We start from the raw sequence: 21,401 nt of genomic DNA, 5'->3' as shown, positions 1-21,401 counted from the left end.
ACATTCCACATTCCCCTTTCTTTTTGCTCCCGGTCCCTTTGTTCAGACTTTACCCACAGTGCAGTCAAAGCCACGGCACTCTGCTCAGCACAAGTGACGGCGCTGCTCAGTTTGCAGAGCCTCCTACTAATGGCCGCTGCCTTGGAAGTTCTCCCACTGATACGGAGTAACTGGAAGTGCCACAGTGCCCACAAATGCAGGCCTGACACAACAGTAACCACATATTCCAATGGATGCTATAGCACTTAAGAGAGCAACTGCTGGAAGAGTTCAGCAGTTTCATTTCTACTCAGTTTGGAATAAAAATCAATACCATGCTAGGCAATACTTTTAATTTTCCAGGCAGGCTCATTAGTTCCAAAGACTGTTACCAGAATTGCTGGCAGCAAGTTCTCCAAGCACCTTATTCTAAAGATGTTTTTCAGAGAAGGCCATTAATTCACTGAAGCTTGGTTACAGAGAGGAAGCTAATAGTAGCGAACGCATCCCACCAACCTGTCCCCAAAGGACCCAATCAATATGTGCTTTTCGTAAATAGCTCTCAAAGCCAGAAAATCCCACATGCTTCAGCCAGCTCTGTCAGAGGCAGAAATCAATAGGAGCATTGAGGACATCCTCTTCAGAACAGAGGCACGCAGTGTGGGCACAGCAGTTGTTTGTACGACTTGCTCCCCAGTGGGTCCCGGAAGCACCAGTGCCAGGATCTTGCCTTCTGGTCATGTCATTTGTGAGGGGATGATTTACAGAGCCAGCCTCTGTGGAGCAAAGCAGTTCTCTTTGTTAATTAATGGGAAGGGAAGGGAAGGGAAGGGAAGGGAAGGGAAGGGAAGGGAAGGGAAGGGAAGGGAAGGGAAGGGAAGGGAAGGGAAGGGAAGGGATTAGAAAAACCAAGCTTACAGATGCCTTTGTTTCCACAATAGCTATACTGATATTCCTATAACTATAGCTAATAGCTCTACTGGTGTTGCACAAATTCGTGTTGTCCTACAGGCACTGAAAGGAACTGTTTTAAGGAACAGAATACACCTTAATCAATAGGCAAAAGCACACGCATGCAGAGCTCCGCAAGGACTTATTTTAAAACCAAACGGCATTTCAGTTCCATCTGATGTGCTTTGTCTTTGGTTTGAACAGACAAAATGTTCTCTGTAAGGCTGCAGCACTTTTGCACAACAGAAACAACCAACAGCAGCGACACAGGAACATCCCTGGGAAACAAGTGCTTGATTATTTCCCCCAGCAACTTTGTCCAAAAGGAATCACCAAAAGGAGATCCGTGTGATTGAAATACGCTTTCTTTAGGTCTGAGTTGGCCTCAGTCTTTCAGGCATTCCTAGTTCTACCTTCTTTCCTTCTAAGGCCTTCTAAGCAGCTTGGCCTGAGCAGTTGTTTTCTGTGTTTTCCCCCAAGCCCATCCAAGCATGCAGAGGATGGCATACAGCTCACCGCCCAGCCAAGAAGCCTGGAGGACTTGGGAATATCAGCTACTGCACACCCTGCATTCCCTCCAAGTCTGTAAGACAACCAAGGGTCACACATCCATCGAGAAAGAATTATTTTATTTTTCTGACTCAAATGCTTGCTGTTCAGAAGCCTGAAAGGATAAGGGCCACCAGATCCCGTCCCAAGATGGAACAGCAGTTGCCCACCATGCTGAGCTGAGCAATTTTCTTTGCACAAAGGAGTTGGCTGAGAAGATTCAAGGTCCTAGCTAGGGCTCATGTGCAAAGCTCCAGGGAGGTTGGTCAAACCTGGCGTAAAAAGTAAACGAAACTTAACAAATCAACATCTTTAAAATAGCTTTTGTTGGCTTTTACATGCTGAAATTCCTTGATGCTTCCAGTTGAACACAGAGCAGGTATTGCTAAGTAGTTGATCATTAGATGATCACGCCCTGAAGAAGCCCACGTTCCACGCATTGTATTTTGCACCTGGTTTGCACCTGAACTTGACTTTAATGCACTATTTGCCAATATTGACCAAGAGAGCTTTAGCAGGGCCACGGTCCGGCGGGCAGCAGGGCACGAGGCTCTGGCTCCCTCTGCTGCCACAAAGAGCCACAGCGGAACCAAACCCAGAACGTAGTGTCAGAGGCTCTATGTTACCCCTAGAGACCTTGTTTTCTAGCACTGACGTTCCAGTGCACAACAGAAAAATGATTTATTCTCGATTTCTGCTCTAAGCGATAATCCCCCCCTTTCCCCTCGCAGCCGCCTTCCCTCTGTGGGACGCGTTGGGACGCGGGCACGGTCTTTCAACCCCGCCCCGCCCCTCCAGGCCACCGCAGCCAATCCGCAGCCGCCGCCTCGGCCGGCAGCCAATCCGAGCCGTCCCCCAACCCAGCTGGCTGGTGGTGCCCAATAGCGGAGGGACGAGGAGCGCGTGCAGCCGTCTCGGCCCCGCCCACCGGGGTTGCGACGGGAGGGCGCGGCCTGGTGGCCGTTGGCGGTGTGTGCGGGTGGCGGGTGTTGGGGTGCAGGCCCTGAGCGGGGCCTGGCGGTACCGGGGGGGGCGGGCCTGATGGGAAGCGGCGCCCCTGCAGTCACCCAGCGCCCCTCTGTTTCCCTCAAGTCGCAGCCATGAGCCAGCAGCGAGGCCGAGGGGACGCTGGGGACGCTGTCCGAGAGCCGAGGGCCGGGCCCGGCCGCGTCAAGCGCCGCAAGACCAGGGGCGAGCGCAACCGAGCCAAGTTCGGCCCCGGCGTGCGTGGTGCCAGATGGAGGGGGGGGAGGCACCCCTGGGTCGGCTTCCCTCCGCCCCGCGCCGCCCAGCCTCCCCCCAGCCCCCTGCCGCCCCCCCGGCCCGTCATCATCACCCAGCAGCGCCTGTGTCGTCCCCGGGGGCTCCTCGGCCGGGGGGTGGCTTCCATGGACATAAAGCGGTTGTTGGAGGGTGGGCAGGGGGAACGGTCCCCCCCACGGCCCCCTGCTGAGGAGCTCACAGGACCTCTGGAGTCCCCCGGGCCTGTCAAGGGGATGGAGAAGGAAGGGCAGAGGTCACCCTCCCCTCCAGTAAGCCCCTCAGAGAAGGCGGTTGGTGACAGAGACTCCTTCAGCGCCGTGACCTCTGCCCGGGGGCTGGCTGCCCGCCTGTGTGCCCTTCTGCCACAGCCCGCCGAGTTCTGGGGACGCGCGCTGGCAGAGGAGAGACGCCGTACGTTGCTGGCCGCCCTGCTGGAGCATCACCACAACCTGCCTGACCTGTCCACTCTCCTTCCCCACAAAAGCGTGGGAGCCGCAGGGGGACTCTCCCACGCACAGCTCCCCGTGCTGCCCCCTGCCTCCCAGCCACCCCCAGGGCTTAGCACTGCTGAAGCTGAGCTTCTTCCCCAGCCCGTGCAGAGCAGGGACCCAGCACTCCATCACAGCCACCCCCCAACACCCCCACAGGCCATCACTCAGGTGAGTGCCCCAGAAAACAGTTTCCCCCAGACACCTTTTCCTGTCCTCAAAGAGGTGATGCCTCTCCAGATATCATCTTTTTCCTGCTGCCAAACTTGCTCTCCTCCTGCAGTCACCAACTTCTCCATCCCAGTTCTCTCCTCCCGTTTTCAACACTGAGACGAAGAAGAGGCAAGTGAGTATCCAAACAGGGGTGACCCCATCCCTCATGTCAGGAGGAATTGATTTATGCTCCCTTCCCCACAGAGTTTGTTCCCCTGGATGTCAGAGGATGAGGATGACACACATCCTGAAAACCCAGCTCCGCAGTTCTGGGTCCGAACCCCCCCACCGCCATTCAGGCCCACCCCCCCTGCACACTCCCCCATCTCTCACCCCCGTGTAAGGCATTGCACACCCGAACCAGAGCTGCTACCCCTGCCACCCCAGCCAAGGCAGAGAAGGGACCCAGCACCGCACTACTGCCGCTGCCGTGCCCCGCTGCAAGCTGTTGCTCAGGTGAGTGCCCCAAAGAACTGCTTTTCCCAAAAAACATTTGCTCTTAACCACCCATCTCTTTGACCCTGCTGCCAACTACACTTTTCCTCCACCAGACTCCAAGCCCCCCAGCTGTCCTGCCGCCCCCTGTTTTTGGTGCACAGAGGAGGGAGAGGCAGGTGAGTTCCCAGATGGGGATGCCTGCCCCTGTCCCATCACCAGGAAGAAAAGGGATTGATTTATGCCCCCTCTTCCCTCAGAGCTGGTTCCCCTTGATGTTGGAGGATGAAGACAATACACGCCCTGAAAATTCAGCCCCGTTCTGGGTCCGGACCCCCTCACCACCACTGTTTAGAGGGCAGACCCCACCTCGCATCCCCTTGAGGGAGCCAGGCTGCACGTGTGGGGTAGCATGGGATCCCAGGGCAGGGGACGCAGCTGAGGGGCATGGCCAGATCCGCCAACGGTCCCGTGTACCACAGTGTCACCGGGCGTCACAGCATCTCTTGGCAGGGCTGCAAACCCCCCCACAACCCCATCAGTGCCGTGGGAACAGGCAGACACTCCCTGCCTTGCACCGGGGGACGTGCCCTTGTGCTCCCTCCCCACCGCACCACCTTCACAAGCACAGCCCCTGTCCCCACAGCTGGCCGCAGCCCACTTCAGACCTCCCCATGTGCCGCTGCTTGCCCCCCACCAGCTTCCAGCTGCAGGGCTGCAGGGGTCCCACGGAGCCGCGGCACAGGGGATGGCACTTGTCCTGCTGCCCCCGCAGTGCCGCTCCCCGCAGGGCAGGGGATGGGGACTCCAGCCCTAACGCCTGGCTCTTCCCCTGCATGTACTGAGGGCGCAGCAGTGCGGAGGAAGACTGGCTTTATTGGGGTGCCCCTCCCTGTGCTCAATAAAGGCTGTTATGCCCTATGGCTCTTTCTCTGATGTTTCCTTTTGATCTTTCCTTCCTCCCCAGCTCCTCCTCAGTCCACAGCGGGTTGGGTTGTGAATATGAGATGGTGAATGTTGACAATCTAGGTTTTTTACTTTGCTGACATCTCCTAAATCTGCTAAATCTCCTGAATCTGCATGCCACCAAAAATGACACCAAAGCATTTATGTGTCAGCGTACATCTGCTGATTAGGAGTTATTTAGTGGGTCAACACCAGCTTTCCATTCCTTGTGTTTACAAGACTGACCACACATGCAGAATGCCAGGAGAACAATTCCTCTACAAAGATGTGTGTGACCTAACTCAGATTTTGGGGGCACTGGCATGTAATGCAGGTGCCATGCCTGTCGCCTGATGATGAGGAGTCTGGACGGTCAGCACCTTTGGGTTCAGGCTCACCTTAATACACCAGACTGATGTATTGTCTCCAGGAGAAGAAAACCTTCTTAGTGTTGTTTTCATCATTTTCCATCACATTTGCAGAGCCACATTCCAGACTGTTAGGGATATGAGCATGAGTGGAAAGGCCTGATTTTATTACTGAAGTGATTGAGTGCTATCTAAGTCGACACTGGTACTCTAGATGACTGGGCCCAGAGGTCGCCAGTGCACGGAGCAGGGGGATGTTCCAAGCCCTGCTCCATCTGTCTCAGCTTGCCGGCCTGCACTGGCACAGCCGCTCAGGCTGCGTCCAGTGCTGTGCTGCTACCAATGGCCCAGAGCCACCATCTTGTGCTGACGACCCAACGCCGCCATCTTGTGCCCAGCACCCAGAGCCGCCATCTTGTGCCTGGAGTCCTGGCCTCAGGGCAGACTCCATCCTGACCCAGGGCTGGAGCCACAGCTTGAACAGAAGCAGTGGTGGAGCATTTCCACTCACATTTCTGCAGCTCTTTGGCTGTGTGTGGGGCGCATAGCCCTGCCAGGCTCCACCACTGTACAATGGACACAGCGCAAGCCCTCACGGGACACTGCCATCAAGGACAGCTTGTGGCAGCACAGGGTCCTGCAGGGAGAACCAGCCACAGGCAACCACATGCACTGCTGCACTGTGCTCTGCTCCTGAGCAGGTAGACAGGCCTCAACTGGTATTGGCAGACCTAATTACTATGTGATTAAATGCTTACTGATCCCCCCACAAAGCCTTGTCCTGCAGTCTTTCCCATGGCGTACAAGGGTTCCATGTGGGTCCCACTGGGCCACAGTGGTTTTGGCATACACAGAAATGCAATAAAAACCACTGTCTCCAGAAAGCCATCCAGCTGAGGGCGGATGAACAGTTGCATTAATGTGTAATTATTGTGCAGTCCTGGCTTCCCTTCTTTTGGCAGAGCAGCATTAATTACAACTGATCTGTGAAACATTGCACATGGATTTTATTTACTGCCTTATTAATGGCATCTGTTATTCCAGCAAATCTCAGCAGTTTGCTCTTGTTCAAGGAAATGACAAAAACCCGCTGCACAGAGGGCTGTTGCTAACTTGCATGCTTTGGCTAGGAAGGAGCTATAGGATGTGGCCAAAACACCACATTTTCACTCAGACTGTGTGCTCGTTCAATGCATTGCCCCAGCATCTCAGCGCATTGCAACATGAAGGAGTGGACACAGCTTCAGCCAGCAGATCTGAGGGCTGTGCCTGTGATGGATAACTGGCAATATCAACCTTCCCAGCCTGCCCACAGCATGACCCAAGGGGCTGCCGGCACTGGGCTGCTGAGCGCCCTCAGACTGCAGGAGAAGCGTGACTCAGGCAGACTCAAGGCTCGCCTTTGTGCTGCAGCTTTCAGCAGTGCACAGGGACTGCTGCTGCAGCCTGATTTGCTGGGAGGCTGCCAGCCGCCCTGTCTTCTCCTCCTCTCTGCAGGCAGCTTGCAGGCAGCTCTGCCCTGTTCTCCACTCACCGCTGCGTCTCGAGCGACGAGATGACCTGCCACAGGGACATGGCAGGCTGACATCCCCACCGCAGGCATGGAGTAGAGAAGCTGGTGATGCAGGTGGAGGATGCTGTGGGGAAGGTATGGCTTGTGTCTGTGGGGAGCAGGGAGGGGGGCTGGCATGGTCTGCAGGCAGCTTGCAGCACCTGCATTGCATCCCTGTCCCTGCAAGGTGCTGTGACTATCCTGCTTGGGGGAGGGGTGACCCCAGGGTGAGGGGCTGCATGCTTCCTGCAGTGTGCAGCCGAGCTGGGGGCAGGCAACCTGCACTCTGCCGTTGTCCCCAGGCCCCGAAGGACACTTTTCTGAGTGCTGCCCCGTGGGTTCCTGACTGCTCCTCACCTGCAGCAGAGCTGAGCTTGGGTGTGCAGTGCAGCCATTATTCTGCTCCACCGCTCCTTCCTGACACCAGGAAGTTCTCCCAGCCCTTATCATTCTGGCTGTGATGCAGGGTTAGGCTGGCAGCCAGAATCCTTGTTAAGCTCAGACCTGCTGACCCGCTGCTTTGCCACCTTGCAGCCCTTTCTGCCCCAGCTCTGCCTTCAGCTCACGTGCATCCTTTTCCTTTGCTGCATTCAGGATGGAGATGTGCAGCACCTCCCCCCTTAGGAACAGGAGAGAGGAGCAGCCATGGCGGTGCGTGGCCGGCACACCAAGGTGCTCCCCTCCCAGCTGAACAAAGTGTGCCCTGAGACAGGGGACGGCCCCACCATGCACCCCAGGGAGGTGAGCGACTTTGAGGTGGTCCCCAACCTCCAGCAGAGCAGCAGCAGCATTGGCAAGGGCCAGCGGAAGGCACATTTCCCCTCTGGCAGCAATGAGAAGGCAAGTTGGAGGTCTGGAGCTGGTAGAGGTGGGAGCTGGACATATGTGGTGGGAGAATAGTTGTCCTGGGACACATCAGTGAGGAATGTCAGGCTGGGGGGAGCACTAATAAGGCCCCTAGGTTTGCTGAAAGCACCAGCATCTGGCTCCTGATGCAAGTTCTGACCCTTCACAGAAACAATGACCCCTCACTGCTCTTCCTGCTCCCTCAGGAAAATCTCACCTCATGGATTCCTGAAAACATCCGTAAGAAAGAGTGCACATACTTTGTGGAAAGCTCCCAGACCTCAGACTCTGGGTAAGTCAGACTGTCCCTCCTTCCCCTCCCCTGCCTGGGAACAAAAGGAACGTCTGATGACAAAGCTGCCTCACTAGAAAATCCCACCTTTCTGTTAGGGAAACTGGTATGCCAAGGGAATTCACCAAGACCTTCTTGCCTGTGTTCCTTCATCCTGCTCTGTGGCACTGCATGGCCGATAGCCAGCTTCCCAGGCAGTTACCCTTCTGATGCTTGCCATGCAGTCACTTCCATTCATACTTCATCCAGTGCAACCTTCCACTTTCTGTCATAAGCCACCGTAGATAGAAATACCAATGTTTGCTATGTTTTCTACTAGAAAAAGCCCTTGTTTCTTCGTAAGTTCTGAGCTGGAAGTCAGGTTGGGTGGGAGGTGCTGGTGCCTGTAGTGTTTTAATGATGATGCCAGCACCTTCCAGCTGGGTTGAGGCAGGTGAACCCCTGGGGCTTTGCCCTTTGAGACTGGCTCGTTTCCCACGGAGCTGGTGGTGTACATTGCAGGAGGGTGGTGTGCGAGTGTGGCTACCTCAGGGAACAGCACCTGGAAGATGCTGCCAAACCTCCCCTCTTCCTGGGGAAGGAGTGGGACCCCAGCAGGCACATCCAGGAAATGCCAACAGATGCCTTTGGTGACATCCACTTCACGGGCCTGGGACAGAAGACAGGAAAGGTGATTTGTTTCTCCCCTCTGTGGTACAATGGGAGTCAGTGTTCAGATCTTGCCTGGGAAGATGAAGTGCAAGTATTTCCCTCCTGATGAGAGGAGGTTAGGAAAGCATGGAAATGCCCCAAAGACAGCACTGATTCATGCACAGAAATGTGGATGGGACAACATCCTTCCTCGCTCTCGGTGCTGTACCCAGTCCTTTTCTGAAATAGTAAGACTGGTCTCCATGCTCCAAGGCATGGCTGTTCCCTGTTCAGGTACTCAGGCAATCATGGAGATGCAAGCTCCCAGGGACACAGTTTGGAACAGGGTCACGCACTAAGAGTTAGGGCAGAAGCAAGAGACCTGTGCCAGGAAATGGTAGGGGAAGCCCCCAGTTCTTTGCTGGGACAGGAGAAAGTGTGGTGGCGTTGCTCTGCTGCCCAGCCCAATTCTTTCTACCCGAAATACATGTGCTCCCTTTTTACAGTATGTGCGTGTCTCCTCTGATACTCCTCCACGGGTCATCTATCACCTCATGACACAGCACTGGGGTCTTGATGCACCCAACCTGCTCATCTCGGTCACTGGTGGAGCCAAAAACTTTGTCATGAAGCCAAGGCTAAAGAACATCTTCCGGCAAGGGCTAGTCAAAGTGGCCCAGACCACTGGTAAGACATGCTGCACTGTTCAGAAAGCCTCTCCAGTGCTGGCAGGGCTTGATGCAAAGGGCAGATAAAATATCTTCTGGGGGGTGGAGCATCTTCAAGGACTGGGTGCTCCTACAGCCATACAGTGGGATGTTAAGAGATTGCTGTGAGCAGGGTCTCTCCATTCCCAAGCTTCTCTCTGACCTTTAGGGGCCTGGATCATCACGGGGGGGTCCCACACTGGTGTGATGAAACAGGTGGGAGAGGCAGTACGAGACTCTGTCCTGAGCTGCAGCTACAAGGAAGGCGACATTGTCACCATTGGCATTGCCACCTGGGGGACTGTGTACAACCGGGAGAGCCTCATCTGCCCCATGGTGAGCCAGGCCAGAAGGGGGGATGGTTCCATGCTGATGCTTTCCGAAGCCCCTTATGGCCTCCCAAGTGCCTTGCATGGGTGTTTTGCTTCTCCTGGGAGCAGACTAGGAGGGCAAGTGGAGCAGAGACAGGAGCGTGGGGCAGGGCTGGTATGAAAACTGCAGGGATGGCTGTTCTGCCTTGCATGCTGTCTTGCTCCCATTCCACATGCTGGTTGATTTGAGCAGCTGCTGCTGCCCCTCAGCCCCATCAGGCTTTGCCCAGGGTCTCTCTTTCTGTACCTCACAGGGAGGCTTTCCAGCTGAGTACGTACTGGATGAGGAGAACCAAGGCAGCCTCTCGTGCCTGGACAGCAACCACTCTCACTTCATCCTTGTGGACAATGGGACCCATGGGAAGTATGGAGTAGAAATCCCCCTGAGGACCCGGCTGGAGAAGTTCATTTCCAAACAGACCAAGGTGAAAGGAGGTAACAGCAACATATAGCCAGGCCAGAGGCAGGGGAGGGGACGAGGCATGGTGAGCCATCTCAGCTGCTCAGGGGCTCCCTGCAGGGAGGTGACCTGGGCTTTGCTTCCCTGCAGGTGTTGCCATCAAGATCCCCATCGTTTGTGTGGTGCTGGAAGGTGGCCCTGGGACGCTCGATGTAAGGAACCACTCCTGACTTCTCACAGCAGAGCCAAGAGGGGTAGTGGTGGGATGGGCTCGGATTGGGAAAGCCAGGAGCCAAGGCAGAGGGCAGAGGGCAGCAGGTCTGCTCCTTGCCTAGGGATCACAGAACCATTAGGGTTGGAAAAGGCTGCTAAGATCACCAGGTCCAACCCCAACACATCCCCACCATGCCCACTAAACCATGCTACTCAGTGCCACATCTCCACAGTTCTTGAACACCTCTGGGGACAGTGACTCCACCATCCTGAGATTTCCTGATGTTGGTGGGAAATGGGAAATGCAGCTGGATAGGAGGAGTACTGTGATGTAGCAACAATCTCAGCAGGGTTGCTGGCCGCTTGGTGATACTAAGACCAGCCTCTCTGCTTTGTTGCAGACTATCTACAATGCCATCACCAATGGGACCCCCTGTGTGATTGTGGAAGGGTCCGGGCGTGTGGCTGATGTCATTGCACAGGTGGCTGGCCTGCCTGTGTCTGAGATAACCATCAGCTTGATCCGCCAGAAGCTGAGTGTGCTTTTCTATGATACCTATGAGCAATTCACCGAGGGCCAGGTGGTGGAGTGGACCAAGAAGGTGAGCCTCTTGCAGGCAGACACCTCCTCTCCCTGAGCATGTGGAGACTTCAGAGGTTTCTGGGGACAGCAAGGCTCCCACTGGGAGCATTTGTTCTGGTGGACCCCAAGAACAATGTGGCACCAGCCCCAGCTGGGCTGGGAGACATGGTGGGCTGCAGATGACCCAAGGAGAGCCAGGAGTTGCCCCACACAGGAGGAGATGCTGCTGCTGATTGCCTGCCCATGGCTTTCCTTGTAGATCCAAGACATAGTGCGGAGCCGGCAACTCCTGACCATTTTCAGAGAGGGCAAATATGGTCAGCAGGATGTGGACGTGGCCATCCTCCAGGCACTGTTCAAAGGTGTGGAGATGGGGGCATGAAGGAGATGAATGGAGTGGCAGTCCCAAGCTTGGCTTTGGAGTCACCGAAGGGCTCCCTAAATGCTGAGCTGATTGGGAGATGTTTCTCCCAAAGAGTCAGGCCTCCAGGGGGGGCTTCCAGAGAGTAAACAATCTTCTGCTCTAACGTATGTACTTGGCACGCAGCATCCCGAAACCAGGACCACTTTGGTCGTGAGAACTGGGACCACCAGCTGAAGTTAGCCGTGGCCTGGAACAGGGTGGACATTGCTCGGAGTGAGATCTTCACAGACGACTACGAGTGGAAGGTAGGGCAGTACCTGTGCTGCTTGTCTGCTGCATGGCTGCGTGGGAGACACCAGGCTGGGGGCTGAGGCAGAGCTAAGGGGCTTTCTCCCGTTCCTGACCACAAACAACCAAAGCAGAACTGGGCTCAATTTCCTTCACTGCTTGTAATGATCCTACATAATTTTTTACAAAGGTGGTTGGTATTTCATTCAAAACTGGTGTCTTCAAAAGACAATGTACCAACCCAGAGTCTCTTGACACCTAGAGACCTCTTGGTAGCCCTGCCCTATGGTCTCTGCCAACACCATCATGCCAAGTGGCCAAAACCTTCCCCCATCTGAGCAGGGTGCGAGGTGTGACCCTGCTGTGGGGCCATGGAGCTCCTCACCTCTGCCTCTGATCTGCCAGCCCACAGATCTCCACTCCGTGATGGCAGCTGCCCTAATCTCCAACAAGCCGGAGTTTGTGAAGCTATTTGTGGAACAGGGAGTGCGTCTCAAGGAGTTTGTGACTTGGGACACCCTGATTTACCTCTATGACAACATGGCCCCATCCTGCCTGTTCCACAGCAAGCTGCAGAAGGTCCTCCTGGAGGAGAAGGAGCACACAGCCAGCTCCAAAATGCCACGAATCCAACTGCATCATGTCTCCCAGGTGCTGCGGGAGCTTCTGGGCCGCTCCACACAACCTCTCTACCCCAAGCCCAAGCACACGGAGCGGCCCCGGCTCTCCATCCCTGTCCCACATATCAAGTTAAATGTACGCATCTTCAGGTTACACGGTGGCAGGGTTGTGTTTGGGAGGGGGGCACTGGCTGAAAAAACAGCTCTGGAGGTTCCGGATAGCTCAGTGTCCTTTTGCCCACTCAAGAATCTTACTTACAGTCCCCTAAAGCAGCTCCCACTCTCCTACCTGTGCAGCACTGGGTGGCTGTGTGTCTGGTGAGCAAGACCCAGTAGGGTGAAGGACAGAGGGGCTTCTTGTGCACTGGGCAGGCTTGGCACATCCCCTATACTTATAGTCTTAGAATGGGAGAGGCTTTTTCAGGATGAGCCCAGCCTTGGCCAAAGGCCCCTCCATTGCTGGTGGAGGAAGGCACCCGGGGGCCGGGGAGGATTTGTGTTGACAGGCTGTCTCCTCTAGGCAGTCTCTTGGCAGGCAAACAGGTCTGACTGTTGCATACCTCTCAGGTTCAGGGGTCAAGCCTCCGGTCCCTCTATAAACGCACCTCTGGCCGAGTCACCTTCACCATTGACCCAGTCCGTGACCTGCTCATCTGGGCCGTGGTCCAGAGCCGCAAAGAACTGGCAGAAATCATCTGGGCCCAGGTATTGCAGCCCAAACCCACCAGTCCCAGCTGTAAGGTTCAGCTGAAACCAAACCTCCAAAGCCCAAGAGGCAAGACTGCATGTGGAATCACAAACATCCCATCACCCAGGGCTTCCTACTACAAGAGCAGGGCTGTCCCTGTACTCCCAGTGGCACTGGGTTACCTTCTGCCCTGCACCCAGAGAGGAGGACAGCATGGTCCTTGCCAAAGCAAGTTGTCCTTCCTGAGCAGCCAGCTTGGGACATACTCCTTCCCTCCCATGGAAACACCAATGGACGTGTCAGAACTGTCAGGGACTTGTGGGATGAGGCTCAGCATCCCACACCCTCTCTGACCTCTTTTGCCCCAGAGCCAGGACTGCATGGCGGCTGCTCTGGCCTGCAGCAAGATCCTGAAGGAGCTGGCCAAGGAGGAGGAAGACACGGACACCACTGATGAAATGCTGGCCCTGGCTGAGCAATACGAGCACAAGGCAATTGGTGAGCGGGAGGGACACCAGCAACCCAGAGCACTCTCATGTCCTGTCATGCTGGATGTGTCTGAAGGGTGGGGGGTACGATGGATGGTGTAGAGCCGTGGCGATGCTCACCTCATGCTACAAAGCTCTTCTTGGTGCTCCTTCTGCTGAGCAATGGGCTGGCACAGAGCTCAGCCTTATCTCCCTGCTCTCCCAGGTGTGTTCACAGAGTGCTATCGCAAGGACGAAGAGAGAGCCCAGAAGCTCCTTGTCCGTGTCTCTGAGGCCTGGGGGAAGACAACTTGTCTGCAGCTAGCACTAGAGGCCAAGAACATGAATTTTGTGTCCCATGGGGGTGTGCAGGTGGGTTCCCAAGGATGGTGAAATCACCAGGGAAATCACTCATCCCTGATACCCCTGTGCAACAAGCTCAGGCTCCATTCCCGATGAGCTGGACTTGCGAATCAGCCAGGATGCAGAGGAGGCTCCTCTATCAGCGCTCCCCTCCCTCCTCACAGGCCTTCCTAACCAAAGTCTGGTGGGGGAAGATGTGTGTGGACAACGGGCTTTGGCGGGTGATTGTGTGCATGCTCTTCTTCCCATTCCTCTACACCAGCTTCATCACATTCAGGTACTTGTTGCAGCTGGGGTATATGCACATGGAGGCAGGTTCTGCTTCAGCTTCCTCTTCCAGCTGACTCATAAACGTCAGGCAGCTGAGCCATGCCTCCATCCTCACTGCCATCAGGGAGAAGAAGATGCAGCCCATGGGCTGCCTGACACGTTTCCGAGCCTTCTTCACGGCACCTGTCGTCATCTTCCACATGAACATCCTCTCTTACTTCACCTTCCTCTTGCTCTTCGCCTACGTCCTGATGGTCGACTTCCAGCCGTCACCGTCCTGGTGGGAGTACCTCATCTACTTCTGGCTCTTCTCCCTGGTGTGCGAGGAGACCCGACAGGTATGGGGCAGACAGAGCAGGGCTTGGGAGGAGCTGAGAGGAGCCAGGCTGCCAGGGGACCCCTCTGGTGCTCCTGGAAGGTCTTGTGCTCCTTCCATGCCCTGGCAGAAAACCCTGTAAGCTCAGGTCCCCTTCAGGTAAGCAGAAGAGTCCAGTGATGGCCAGCAGCTCTCTGCACCTCTGTAAGGCACATGAGTACCCTATAGTGCTTTAACTGGTGTTCCACCCCACTTCTTTTTCCAATAGCTCTTGCATGATCCAGATGGGCTCGGAGTCCTGAAGATGGCTTCCCTGTATTTCAAGGACTTCTGGAACAAGTTGGATGTCGGTGCCATAGTGGTGTTCATCATAGGGCTGACCTGCAGGTGAGTCGCAGTGCTCAGGGCCGAGCTGCAGGCTGCAGTGGGCCCTACACTACTTCCACAACTGTACATCTTTTTAACTCCAATTCCTTCTTCAAAGGACTGAAGCCATATGATTAATCTTGACCGATTTACCACTGTTTCCTGCTGCTTTTAGGGGATGTGTTTTTCATGCTGCAGCTCTCACTCGGCACTCTGGGAAAGGTCACAGATGCTGCAGAAATGCATCACTGTAAAATGAGAAAAAGAACCACGCTGTTGGCACTGAGATATTCCTTTCCTCTGTTCTGTGCCCAGGCTGATTCCATCAACGCTGTACCCGGGGCGCATCATACTGTCGCTGGCATTTATCATTTTCTGCCTGCGCCTGATGCACATTTTCACCGTCAGCAAGACACTGGGGCCCAAGATCATCATTGTAAAGCGCATGGTGAGGGCCGCCCTGCCCTGCCCTGCCCGCAGGGAACGTGCCACCCATCTCATCCTACCAGATGTGCTCCAGGACACGCTTTTGTCTTCACTGTATCTTTGCAGATGAAGGATGTCTTCTTCTTCCTCTTCCTGCTGGCAGTGTGGGTGGTGTCCTTCGGGGTTGCCAAGCAGGCCATCCTGATTCACAACGAGGAACGCGTGGAGTGGCTTTTCCGTGGTGTGGTCTACCACTCCTACCTGACCATCTTTGGGCAGATCCCCTCCTACATCGATGGTAAGGGATGCTGGCCTGTGACTGTGTGGCATGAGCCAGGTGACTGTTACAGAGCCACAGGGTGCCACACTCGTGCAGCCTCACAGTTCCTGCACAGGACTCCTCTCCATGCCATAGGGTAAGGCCAGGAGGGAGCAAAGACGAAGTGTAGGGCATGTTCAGAGTGTTACTACCACTCCAAAGCCAGGGACTGAATCTGCCTAACAACTCAGGATAACCAGTCAAGATGTACAGAGGCACAGGAGCAGGGTACCAGCTGCCAGGAGCTGATCCAGCTGTAAATTGCCAGGAGTAAGTGGAGTGCTGAGGACAGAGAGGATGATATGGAGTGGGCTTGGAAACCCTCAGCACACACCAGCTGCTCCAACCCCTGACACGTTCTCAGCCACCTTGATATCCAAGAGCACAGCATGCTGCTTGAGAGACCAAAGGGCTGGCTGCAGTGGAGCAGTGCTGCGCTCTCTTGCAGGGGTGAACTTCAACATTGATCAGTGCAGCCCCAATGGGACTGACCCCTACAAGCCCAAGTGCCCAGAGACCAACAAAGACAACAAGGAGCCCATCTTTCCTGAGTGGCTGACGGTCATCTTGCTGTGCCTGTACCTGCTCTTCACCAACATCCTCCTCCTGAACCTCCTCATCGCCATGTTCAAGTGAGTCTGACCCGGAGCCCCGGTCCTGACTGTGAATCACGCTGGCTTTACTTGGCCCTAGGCAGGGCAGCGTGCAGACGAGGGGTGCCTCCTTACTCCCCTGCACAGCTGACGCCTGGGCTCTGTCCCCAGCTACACGTTTCAGCAGGTCCAGCAGCACACGGATCAGATCTGGAAGTTCCAGCGGCACGACCTCATTGAGGAGTACCACGGCCGCCCACCTGCACCTCCACCCTTCATCCTCCTCAGCCACCTGCAGCTCCTGGTGCGGCGGGGGCTGCTCCGCAGGCCAGCCACGCGTCACAGGCAGCTCAGTGAGGAGCAGCCCGTCCCCTTCCTCGGCTCTCTCCCAGGGAGATGAGGTGCCCGGGGAACTGACAGCTCTGCCGTCCCCTTTCTCCTGCAGAAGAGAAGCTGGAGAAGAATGAAGAAGCCGCCCTCCTCTCGTGGGAGATGTGCCTGAAGGAGAACTACCTGCAGCACCAACAGTGTCAGGAGAAGCAGAACACCGAGCAGAAGATCCGAGACATTGCACAGAGGTACCAATGCTCCTCAGACAGGGACGGCCTTCCTGTTCTGGGCAGGAAGGATTTGGGAGTGGAGCTGTTGCTGCCCTCCTTGTTATGCATACAAGATGCTCGTGGGAATCTGTCTTTTGGAGGTGTAGGCACCCACACAGCATGGGCTGCTGAGCACCTGCAGTGGCTCCTAAGGAGGTTTTTCTCTGCACAATCCCTCCAGAGTTGATGTGCTGGCAGATTTGCTGGACATGGATCGAGTGAAGAGGACGAGTCTGGTGGAGCAGAGATTGGGTGCCCTGGAAGATCAGGTGAGGCAAAAACTGAGCAACTGCTTTGGGAGCGTGGGCTTGTCCAAGGACAAGGTTCAACTGAATCACAAGAGCAAATCCTTCTGAATCAGCTCCCCTTAAAACATTAGAGTTTCCTTGAGAAAACAACAGCCTCAAAAAGGCATATGGGAAGTGGAACATTGCGGGATGAGCCCCTGTACTGTTCATCCAGCTCTTCTCCTGGGCCTGAGAGGACCCTCCAGACCCTCACCTGTCCCACGCAGGTCCATCAGAGTGCCAAAGCCCTGAGGTGGATCATTCAGGCATTGCAGGGCAGTGGCTTCAGCTCAGAGGAAGATATGCCGCCCTTGGGTAAGCACAGCCCCAGCAGCACAGCCCAAAGGGATGCCAGGAGCAAAGACACAGCATTAGAGCTAGGCAGACCCTGAGGCTCAGCACGTGACCTGTGAGGCCTTGCTGTCTCTGCCTTGCAGTCTCCAGCAGGACATCAGAGGAGGAGTTCGACCCGGAGGAGAAGCCTGGAGAGAAGCAGCCCACACACCACGTGCTGGCCCGAAATCTCCTCTACCCAGGGTCCCACACCATGCGCTTCCCTGTGCCAGATGAGAAGGTGCCCTGGGAGGTAGGAGCTCAGGCGCTGGGGCTGGAGAGGATGGGAAGTGGGAAGGGGAACAGAGCCATTGTTGCAGCGAGAGGGAGAAGTATCATGCTTGGGAACTGCTGTTCTCTCCAGCCCTGGGATGAGTGGCTTCTTGGAGATACTGCCAGTGCTCAGTGCACTGGAGCTGGGTCTCCAATGCACAGAGGGTTCAGGCATGGCCAGAGATGCTTCCCTAGGAAAACACTGTGGCTGTGCTCAGTGAAACAAGACTGGGTTTCACGTAGGGATGTCTGGAGGTGTTCTGAATGGACAGGCACATCTGGGCTGCCAGTGGGGCTGACACAACCGTATGCCCTGCAGGTGGATTTCCAGCTCTACGACCCTCCTGCCTATTCAGCCGACCACAGGGACACAGCTGTGCAAGACCCCTTCAGCCCGTGAGTAACTCCTGGGGGGGTCCCTCCCTATCCAGCTTCCCACTTCTGCCCCATCCTCACACATGGCACAGCCTGCCCTCACTGCTGGGCTGCCTCCTGTGCCCAGCTCCTTGGAGTCTCTCCTGAAAATCAACTACAACACCATGGACGGGCTGATCGACAGGCAGAGCTTCCACGGCCTCTATGCTGTGCAGGATGGACTGCCACTGTGAGTGCTCCCACCGTGGGGAGGTGGGTGAGGGGGAGTGGGGCATTGATGAAGATGCTGAAAAGCACCAGTCCCAACCTGTGCCCATGGCAGGGGGTTGGAACTGAATGATCTTTAAGGTCCCTTCCAACCAACCCGTACTGGGATTCTATGAATTAGGGATGGTGGTCCAGGTGTTTGGACAGCCTCCAGCCTGCTCGCTCTCTCCCACCAGGAATCCCATGGGCAGGACGGGGCTGCGTGGTCGTGGGAGGCTGCACTGCTTTGGGCCCAACCATGCCCTGCACCCAGTTGTGACCCGGTGAGCATGTAGGGATGCTGGGGACAGAATGGAGAAGGGGGCATGAAGCCATTTCAGATCGAGGAGAAGGAGCTGAGCATGGTTTGCAGCATAACATGGGCCTCTCTCACAGCTGGAGGAGGAACTTGGATGGATCCATTATCAGGAAGAGCCTGAAGAAGATGCTGGAGGTCCTCGTGGCCCAGTATCCCCTGTCAGATGTCTGGGCACTGCCCGGGGTAAGAGCCACAGCAGAGCAGCTCCAGCCATATTCTCAAACCATCGGCAGAGAGCTCCAAGAGCAGCAGCGGGTGATCGAGCACCGCTGAGGGCTTTTGGCAGCAGGAGGAGGGAGGGAGGCCCCGCTGCTGCCTGCTCCCCTCCACCTGAGTCTGGGGCAGCCATGGGATGAGCCATGCTGGTGGCAGCTGGGCTGTGAGAGCTGTTTGGCTGCAGGGCTCACTGGAGCCGGGTGAGACGCTGCCTCTAAAGCTCAAGTGGATCCTGCGTCGGGAGTTCTGGCCTCAGTTCCAAAACCTGCTGAAACAAGGCACTGAGGTACGGGCACACAGAGCTCTTGGTGCTCTCAGAGTTATGGCTCTGCTAATGCAGCAGCACTTCCCTGTGCGCAGATACACAAGGGGTACCTCGATGACCCCCGCAACACAGATAACGCCTGGGTTGAGACTGTTGCCATCAGTGTGCACTTTGACAATCAGAACGATGTGGAGATGAAGCGGCTGAATTCGGTAAGAGCCTCTTGCCTCTGCAGCTCCCTGCACTGGCTCCTGGCAGACGTGGGGCAGGTAAGCTCCCTGAGCAAGGCTCCTCTGAACAGACTGCCAGGCAGCCATCATCCCCGGAGGTGTTCCAGAACCTTGGAGATGAGGGACGTGGTCAGTGAGCATGGTGGGGTGGGCTGGGGTTGGACACGGGGATCTTAGTGGCCTTTTCTAACCGTAGCGATTCTATGAATTCCTTTGGCTCCAGCCCCAGATCTCACTGTCATCAGAAGTAAGCTTCTCCAGCTATGTGCAGGGCAGGGGGAACAGACTCTGCCCATGGGGTGGCACCACAGCAGGGGCCCCAAAACCTCAGGGTGGGAGGCTGGCGGTGCTGCTGAGTGCAGCTGGCCCTGCCACAGCACACACATGGTGTCCTGATTCCCTTCCAGTTCCTCCAGGGCTGCGACCCAGAGCTGTGCATCCGCTGGCAGGTGCTGGACAGGAGGATCCCACTGCATGCCAACCACAAGCAACTCCTGCAGAAAGTCTCCACCCTGCTTGGTGCCTACTACTGAGTTCTCAGGCACAGCCAAAGCTGCTGCAGCCCTGGGCCAGGATCTGGCCATGTGAGGCCATGGGCTGCCATTGGAGGCCAGGCAGCTACCACAGCCACCAGCTCACTCTTAGCCACACACTGTCTGCATGGGCACTGCGTGAGAGCATGCAGGGCATCCATCAGGCAGTTCTGCTTCCCAGCCCGCTCTCTGAGCCCCAGGAAACTCAGCACAGCTCCTGGAGGGTTGCTCAGGGTCTCTTGCAAGAAGCTGCCCTGCAAGTTGCTGTGACATCTGTCCTCATATCTCCAGTTGCCTCAGACCCAGCGATGTAGTGAGCTGTGATCCAACACTTCTGAAGATGAGAGCAGCTCTTGGCTCACACACCTATGGCTTTATACCTCCACACAAGTCCACCCTCTCAAGTCTTTTGTGATCCTACGTGTGTATGCTGAGCACTGCATCATAGCTGATATCCTTTCCTCTGCTACATGGCACCTGCCTGCCCTACCCCCTTGTGCACATGGACAGAAAAGGCCAGCTTGCTAGGACACTCGGGGGTCTGTCCTCTGCAAACACTGGGGCAAGTGCGTCCATCTCACACATCTCTGCTCACCTTTTCTGCTGCCTGCCATAGAGCCAGTGAGGCACAGTGGAGATGCTTCCCAGGGCCTCTCAGTAGTTCAGAACAGCCCCATGGAGGTGGGTTATGCCTTGGACTGCTTAGGGAGGGATTTCAGCTCCCCAGACTCTCCCCCTGTTAAGGGGACACAGGGCTGTTCTCCCCCACTGGGGGCCATTGCAGCACAACTGTGGTTTCACCAGTGAGGCACAGGGCTGGGAGAAGGGGGCCAGCTGGTAACGTAGTCAACGCTGCTCAATAAACAGTGTACTGAACAACTCAAGGCTGGCAGCACGTCACTGCTGTTTAAGCACAGCACCCCAATCTTATAGCACAAATCCAACCCACATGCACACTCACCCATGTTACGAGCTTTGGGCTTCCTGGATCCTCCCCGCTCCCTTCACCCCTCACAGAGATACTCAGTGGCTCCTCACCAAGCTCCAGCTCTGAATCATGCTCCTGTGCCACACTCTGACCTCAAAAAAGCCACCTCCGAATCACTGCTTGGCAAACTCCTTGGAAACGTGACTTGTACCAGCTCATGCACCAGATGGGAAAAGCAAAAGAACTCCAGGTTTTGTTATTTAAAACCCCAGCGATGACTAAGCCAGCCGGGTGCGTGGGGAATCTGACTCACTGCGTTTTTAAACACTTGGGGTTGATGAGATGGGAATTCATTGCTGCTTGCTCCCCAGCAGCAAATCATCACATCCCATGTGGAAGCTGGCTCTGGGCTGGAGCAGAAGCTCTCAGGCTGTGCTCATGTCAACACTGCATCCTCCAGCAGTGTTCCGGTGGACCCTGACCTCAGCCCCATGCAGGGCATCACCAGAGGAGGACATGGTCCTGGATGCCAATTTCTCAGTTGAACCCTGCATGTAGGAAAAGCCCTTGGGGTTTGCACTGCACTGAGAGCTGAGCTTTTAGAGGTTGATGTGGTCTGGGACCCAGGGAACCCCTCTCAGTGACCTCCTCCTCTCCTAGCTCACCCTGGTCTGCAGAAGTTCCCTCCTCCAGGCTTGACCCCTTCTGCCCCTGCCATCCTGCAGCTCCAAGCTCTGCAGTCAGAGCTCCCCCAGTCCCTTTGCAGGCGGTCACACTGCCCCTGGAGGTTCCAGGTTTCAGAGTCCTGAGCTAGACACCTGGAATGCTCAGGAGGCTCTGGGTTTCAGGGCATCGGCATAGCAGGAGAAGGTCCCATCCTCACACCTTCCTTGCAGCCCCCGCTGGTCCTGCAGAGCCCAGGGGTGACCATG

The 21,401-nt window shown here is 55.9% G+C and overlaps 2 protein-coding genes across 3 annotated transcripts; both read left to right on the top strand.

The window, feature by feature from the left end:
• The first annotated feature begins 2,579 nt into the window (after positions 1-2,579).
• Positions 2,580-4,878, top strand: PRR19 (proline rich 19). Its single transcript, XM_052685825.1, has 5 exons — positions 2,580-3,401; positions 3,514-3,576; positions 3,648-3,782; positions 3,995-4,057; positions 4,846-4,878. The coding sequence occupies exons 1-5, from the start codon at positions 2,580-2,582 to the stop codon at positions 4,876-4,878; spliced, it is 1,116 nt and encodes a 371-aa protein (XP_052541785.1).
• A 1,820-nt stretch (positions 4,879-6,698) lies between these two features.
• TRPM2 (transient receptor potential cation channel subfamily M member 2) lies at positions 6,699-20,425 on the top strand. 2 transcript variants are annotated; one of them, XM_052687190.1, is made up of 33 exons: positions 6,699-6,839; positions 7,338-7,583; positions 7,796-7,881; positions 8,383-8,551; positions 9,018-9,198; positions 9,388-9,554; positions 9,844-10,024; positions 10,140-10,201; positions 10,604-10,804; positions 11,045-11,147; positions 11,333-11,454; positions 11,843-12,193; positions 12,625-12,762; positions 13,114-13,243; positions 13,439-13,584; positions 13,740-13,852; positions 13,970-14,183; positions 14,430-14,548; positions 14,843-14,975; positions 15,080-15,251; positions 15,721-15,904; positions 16,037-16,218; positions 16,311-16,443; positions 16,646-16,733; positions 16,979-17,066; positions 17,189-17,337; positions 17,677-17,753; positions 17,860-17,961; positions 18,176-18,262; positions 18,375-18,480; positions 18,698-18,799; positions 18,874-18,990; positions 19,416-20,425. In XM_052687190.1, the coding sequence occupies exons 2-33, from the start codon at positions 7,389-7,391 to the stop codon at positions 19,539-19,541; spliced, it is 4,524 nt and encodes a 1,507-aa protein (XP_052543150.1). In that variant the 5' UTR covers positions 6,699-6,839; positions 7,338-7,388; the 3' UTR covers positions 19,542-20,425. The 2 variants fall into 2 exon arrangements, with proteins under 2 accessions (XP_052543150.1, XP_052543149.1); XM_052687189.1 differs by lacking the exons at positions 6,699-6,839; positions 7,338-7,583; positions 7,796-7,881 and having other exon boundaries at positions 8,398-8,551; positions 11,843-12,088.
• The last annotated feature ends 976 nt before the right edge of the window (positions 20,426-21,401 follow it).

The sequence above is a fragment of the Tympanuchus pallidicinctus genome, unplaced genomic scaffold, assembly GCF_026119805.1.
Source record: "Tympanuchus pallidicinctus isolate F22 unplaced genomic scaffold, pur_lepc_1.0 scaffold22, whole genome shotgun sequence".
Classification (NCBI taxonomy): Eukaryota; Metazoa; Chordata; class Aves; order Galliformes; family Phasianidae; genus Tympanuchus; species Tympanuchus pallidicinctus.
Note: the sequence above shows the minus strand (reverse complement) of the source record. Positions and strands in the feature narration are given on the sequence as shown.